Below are 6,315 nucleotides of genomic sequence, written 5' to 3'. Positions count from 1 at the left end.
TCCTTGGTAGAGACAGCGCAAAAATTTTATTTTGAAGAGATCAAGTAAACCAACAAGTATGACTATTATGTTTACAGATATCAGGCCAACCATTATGAAAATCATCTTCACCACTAACGTATAAAAAAGACAATTTTTCGTCCGATTCTTTACAACTTTGACTGTAATCAAAAACACAAAGTTAATCTAAGCTGCAGTCTGTCCTGGACCTGGGATACAATTTTTGTTTTCTGTTATTCGGTTAATCGACCTGTTATTGAACGCCACATCAGCTATCTCCATTCCCCAATTGACGTTAGTTTTCAGTCAGATAAACCTTATAGCTAAGTTAGGGAAACTTTCCACCAATACCCCCCCGATAACATCTTGATGAATTTGAATTTATTTAAGGTGATAAAAACACGTGAACCGCAAAGGAAGGCAAAGAAACGTGAACGACACTGCGCAGGAGAGCCTCGTCTATCTCTGTTTAGGCCTAATTTTATGTGGCCCAAGTTCAACAGAAATTTGAAATCTTGTCTAACCGGTTTTTGATACACGTATGAGTGAGGGAATGTTATGAAGTTTGCCAATTAGTCTACGAATAATTGAACTTGCAATGAAAGCTGATATGAGTTGTGCATGTGTCTCTTCGACAACTGCAGATGGATTTTGATAAAGAGCAAGAACCAATAATACGAAGGTGGAGGTGCTTTGCCAAGCGACCAAGCATCACAGTCATGATGGTTGCCGTAAGTTTCTGTTTCATAATTATTTTGTGTGCATTTAGTTTTTCTGGATTAGGCAATAAATCGCAAGCTGCAAAGCGCTTTTATGCACATAAAGTAACATTTTCGACCAAAACACCATACAAATACGAAGAAAACACGGATGTGGTCGTTGAAAAACCTGAGGGATGCAGAGCTACTCAATTGAACATGGTGTTCAGGCATGGCACAAGATATCCGAGTGAAAATGATATCATTAAAATCGACAGAATGCTCGGAGTTTTAAAAAGCTTTCAACATAATGAAGAGTTTGTTAAAGCATTGTCAAAATTAAATGTAACGTTGGAGAATCCATACAAAGTAAATTTAGAAAAAGACTTAACAACTGTTGGTGATAATGAATTGTACAATATTGGCAAGAGATATCAACAAAGGTTTCCTGAGCTACTTGAAAGTAACTTTAGGGTAAATGAATTCAAATTTAAAAGCACATGTAAAGCTAGATCAAGCCAAAGTGCATATGCCTTTGCTCTTGGTTTTTTGGAAGGCCATGGATCAATTGGTAATGACAAGGTCCAGCCTGTGCCAATAGAAATGAACCCTTGCAATAATGACAGTTCCCTACGTTACTATGATCTATGTACCAAATATCAGAAGCGGGTTGAAGATAATGACACTGCACTTATTGAAGAAACAAAGTTTATGTCTGGGAAAGAGGTAGATGGGGTTGTCAAAAAAGTGAAAGCCTATCTTCAGTTGCAAAAAGAAAAAAATGTAACATCAGCAGAAGTTAAAATGATGTATCTTTTGTGTGCCTTTGCTATTGGCATATTGGACCAGAACATTAATAATGGATGGTGCAAGCTTTTTGATGGAGAAGATTATGATGTGATGGAATACATTCTTGATTTAAAGTCTTATTACAAAAGAAGTTCAGCATACAAAATTACGTATGAAAGTAGCTGCCCACTGCTTCGAGAGATTCTGAACTTCATGAAAGCTAAATCTGAAAAATCATCAGAATCGGAATTGTTTAGAGGCATTTTCAGATCTTCACATGCAGAAACTGTAATACCATTATACGCCTTGATGGGACTGCTTGTTGACGAAAGACATCTTCTTGCCAGCAATTACAATGAAATGAAGAACAGGGAATTCAAAGGAAGCAGAATAGCACCATTTGCTGGCAACCTTGCTATAGTATTATATGAATGCACAAACAATACTCATAAAGTGCAACTGTATAACAATGAAAAATTGATGAAACTACCATGTTGCAAATCATCAGTTGATTGCCCATTTGAAGAATTTAGAAGATGTTATGAAAAAATTGCCACAGATTGTAATTTAAAAAGTTTGTGCAATGTTAATTCCACAGCAACTCATGATGAGCTCTAGAAAGTATTGTAAATTATTTGCTTTCTTAATTTCCTCTGTTAGAAACATAAACATGAGTACAGGATGTAGTGAAATAAATTCATTTCAGTTAAATTTTTTAGTAACTCATCATTATATTTATTTGAGCAAGGATTTCTTTGTGAAATTAAGGACATTTGTGATTTTGAGTTTATTTTGCTTTTTGAAATGTAATAAGGGATCAAGATAGATAGAAGAAAATGTACTTTTTGTCTGCTCATGAATTGTTTTCACATCTGCAATGCCAAATCAACTAATGCTATTTAGACGTTTCAAAATGTTATGTTATCAAAATTTAAAACATGTCCTTTACCATTATGTGTATATGCTATTCTAAATTTATGCAGCATTGAACTCTTGTTTTTGGGATTTCAAAAGGGTTTTCTTGTTGTTTTTGCAATCAAAATAAAAGGTCAAGTGAACTGTCTACTTTAAGGTTCATGAAAAATTTAGGGATAAGTGTGGTTTGATATGCGTTACAGAGATCAACAAAGTTACAAGAGATTGAGGACAAGTTTGTTTCTCCTCTGAGATTTCTTCCCTTGTCTGGGCCAGGTGCAGGTGCCTATTCTCTACATGGACAGAATTTTGGCTAAGTCGCTGTCAGCTGCTAGCATTCTTTGTCTCACACATAGCTCTATTACAGCATAGTCACTACTCAGCCTCATCTCTTCCAAATCTCTGTTCTTGTTTCATTTCATCTAATTCCCCATCTTTCTCTTCATCCGGTTAAAGCCACTTCAGCAATCGTTACAGAGTCATCACTTCTCTCTTTTTGCATATGCCCATCTAGTCTCTTCTTCCAAACATTGTTCATGACATTTCCCACTTTTTTTATGTCTTAACTTTACTTTTTGTTTCATTTACTCACTTCCATTATCCTTCTTATGCTCTTATTTCTGCTCTTTGAAAAATTTTCTCTTTCTTTGTGGTTATGGTCCAAGATTCTGATCTTTGGGCCATTGTTGGTACTTTTATTGCCCCAATTGTGCAGAGGTGTTCTGCTAACCATTATTTTTTTCTCCATGCCATTTACCTTGATTCTCTTTGCCGCTCCTTTCATCTTTTATATACTTCTTCCTAGGTCCTTCCTAACATCACTGGTCACATCCAGAGCTTCCACTTATAGAAAGCGACTCAAAGCTGATTCTTTGTATTGAGCCCTTCTGTTTCTACAGAGAGTTTCTTTACCATTGTCTATGCATTTTTTATCGTTGCTTTCTTTTATTGTATTAGTGCGCCAGGGATTTTCCTTTCCGAAGGTACTAATACACCAGGCATTGGGGCTCTCTGTCATGGGCCTAGGTTTCACCTTCTCCGGGAACGTTTCTGAGGCCTAAGAAGTGATTCAAAATGGACCAGCTTATTTGTCAAACCTATTTAGAACTTTTTTATCAGTTTTGAACTGAAAAATTTATCATTGAAAATTGTTTTTTACAAAAGCTGTAGGCTTGGTATTTTGCCAAAAATTGGTTGTTTTTTGCAGGAAGATTTTTGTTCGAAAAATGCTTCGAGAAAGATTTTAAATAGATCTGCGTCTGTTTCAAACTGATTTTCAAAGTTTTTGATCAGTTTTGAACTTGAAATTGAAAAATCTTCCTCCTTTCCTAGCAGATGTTTTCTTTTAAAAGTAATTTGAAATGAATCTACGTGTATTTGAAAATAATATAGAAGAATTTCCATCAGTTTTGAACGAGAAATTGTTGGTCAAAATGTTCATTTTCCTAAGCCTATCGCCTTGCTCTTTTGCTAAAATCGTCCTTCTTTCCTAGGAAGTTCTTTGCTCTAGAAGTGCCCAAAAACTGTTTTAAATTGGTTTTATGTGTTTTTTAAAGTGATTTAGAACCCTTATGATCATTTTTGAAACGAAAAAATTTTGCTCAAAAATCGTCATTTTCCTAAGGCTATAACCTTACTTTTTTGTCAAAAATCGTCCATTTTTCCTAGGAAGTTCTTTGCTCTAGAAGTGCCCAAAAACTGTTTTGAATTGGTTTTAGGTGTTTTTTAAAGTGATATAGAACCCTTATGATCATTTTTGAAACGAAAAAATTTTGCTCAAAAATCATCATTTTCCTAAGGCTATAACCTTACTTTTTTGTCAAAAATTCCATTTTTCCTAGGAAGTTCTTTGCTCTAGAAGTGCCCAAAAACTGTTTTAAATTGGTTTTAGGTGTTTTTTAAAGTGATTTAGAACCCTTATGATCATTTTTGAAACGAAAAAATTTTGCTCAAAAATCGTCATTTTCCCAAGGCTATAGGCTTACTTTTTTGTCAAAAATCGTCCATTTTTCTTAGGAAGTTCTTTGCTCTAGAAGTAGCTAAAAACTGTTTTAAATTGGTTTTAGGTGATTTTTAAAGTGATTTAGAACCCTTATTATCATTTTTGAAACGATAAAATTTCGCTCAAAAATCGCCATTTTCCCAAGGCTATAACCTTACTTTTTTGTCAAAAATCGTCCATTTTTCCTAGGAAGTTGTTTGCTCTAGAAGTGCCCAAAAACTGTTTTAAATTGGTTTTAGGTGTTTTTTAAAGTGATTTAGAACCCTTATGATCATTTTTGAAACGAAAAAATTTTGCTCAAAAATCGTCATTTTCCTAAGCCTATAACCTTACTTTTTTGTCAAAAATTCCATTTTTCCTAGGAAGTTCTTTGCTCTAGAAGTGCCCAAAAACTGTTTTAAATTGGTTTTAGGTGTTTTTTAAAGTGATTTAGAACCCTTATGATCATTTTTGAAACGAAAAAATTTTGCTCAAAAATCGTCATTTTCCCAAGGCTATAGGCTTACTTTTTTGTCAAAAATCGTCCATTTTTCCTAGGAAGTTCTTTGCTCTAGAAGTAGCCAAAAACTGTTTTAAATTGGTTTTAGGTGATTTTCAAAGTGATTTAGAACCCCTATGATCATTTTTGAACTGAAAAAATCTTGCTCAAAAATCGTCATTTTCCTAAGGCTATAGGCTTACTTTTTTGTCAAAAATCGTCCTTTTTTCCTAGGAAGTTGTTTGCTCTAGAAATGCCCAAAAACTGTTTTAAATTGGTTTTAGGTGATTTTCAAAGTGATTAAGAACCCTTATGATCATTTTTGAACTGAAAAAATCTTGCTCAAAAATCGTCATTTTCCTAAGGCTATAACCTTACTTTTTTGTCAAAAATCGTCATTTTATCCTAGGAAGTTGTTTGCTCTAGAAGTGCCCAAAAACTGTTTTAAATTGGTTTTAGGTGATTTTTAGAGCAATCTAGAACCCTTATGATCATTTTTGAAACGAAAAAATTTTGCTCAAAAATCGTCATTTTCCCAAGGCTATAACCTTACTTTTTTGTCAAAAATCGTCCTTTTTTCCCAGGAAGTTCTTTGCTCTAGAAGTGGCCAAAAACTGTTTTAAATTGGTTTTAGGTGTTTTTTAAAGTGATTTAGAACCCTTGTGATCATTTTTGAAACGAAAAAATTTTGCTCAAAAATCGTCATTTTCCTAAGGCTATAGCCTTACTTTTTTGTCAAAAATCGTCCTTTTTTCCCAAGAAGTTCTTTGCTCTAGAAGTGCCCAAAAACTGTTTTTAATTGGTTTTAGGTGTTTTTTAGAGCGATCTAGAACCCTTATGATCATTTTTGAAACGAAAAAATTTTGCTCAGAAATCGTCATTTTCCTAAGGCTATAGGCTTACTTTTTTGTCAAAAACCGTCCTTTTTTCCCAAGAAGTTCTTTGCTCTAGAAGTGGCCAAAAACTGTTTTAAATTGGCTTTAGGTGATTTTTAAAGTGATTTAGAACCCTTATGATCATTTTTGAACTGAAAAAATCTTGCTGAAAAATCGTCATTTTCCTAAGGCTATAGGCTTACTTTTTTGTCAAAAACCGTCCTTTTTTCCCAAGAAGTTCTTTGCTCTAGAAGTGGCCAAAAACTGTTTTAAATTGGCTTTAGGTGATTTTTAAAGTGATTTAGAACCCTTATTATCATTTTTGAAACGATAAAATTTCGCTCAAAAATCGACATTTTCCCAAGGCTATAACCTTACTTTTTTGTAAAAAATCGTCCTTTTATCCTAGGAAGTTCTTTGCTCTAGAAGTACCCAAAAACTGTTTTAAATTGGTTTTAGGTGATTTTTAAAGTGATTTAGAACCCTTATAATCATTTTTGAAACGAAAAAATTTTGCTTAAAAATCGTCATTTTCCTAAGGCTATAACCTTACTTTTT

General features: G+C 33.7%; 1 protein-coding gene across 1 annotated transcript; it reads left to right on the top strand.

Moving 5' to 3' along the window:
* The first annotated feature begins 449 nt into the window (after nucleotides 1–449).
* On the top strand, nucleotides 450–2,328 carry LOC135680984 (multiple inositol polyphosphate phosphatase 1-like). Its single transcript, XM_065195239.2, has one exon. The coding sequence runs from the start codon at nucleotides 645–647 to the stop codon at nucleotides 2,103–2,105; it is 1,461 nt and encodes a 486-aa protein (XP_065051311.2). The 5' UTR covers nucleotides 450–644; the 3' UTR covers nucleotides 2,106–2,328.
* The last annotated feature ends 3,987 nt before the right edge of the window (nucleotides 2,329–6,315 follow it).

The sequence above is a fragment of the Rhopilema esculentum genome, chromosome 17, assembly GCF_057945365.1.
Source record: "Rhopilema esculentum isolate cy_ngs chromosome 17, ASM5794536v1, whole genome shotgun sequence".
NCBI lineage: Eukaryota > Metazoa > Cnidaria > Scyphozoa > Rhizostomeae > Rhizostomatidae > Rhopilema > Rhopilema esculentum.
This window is presented reverse-complemented; position numbering and strand designations above follow the sequence as displayed.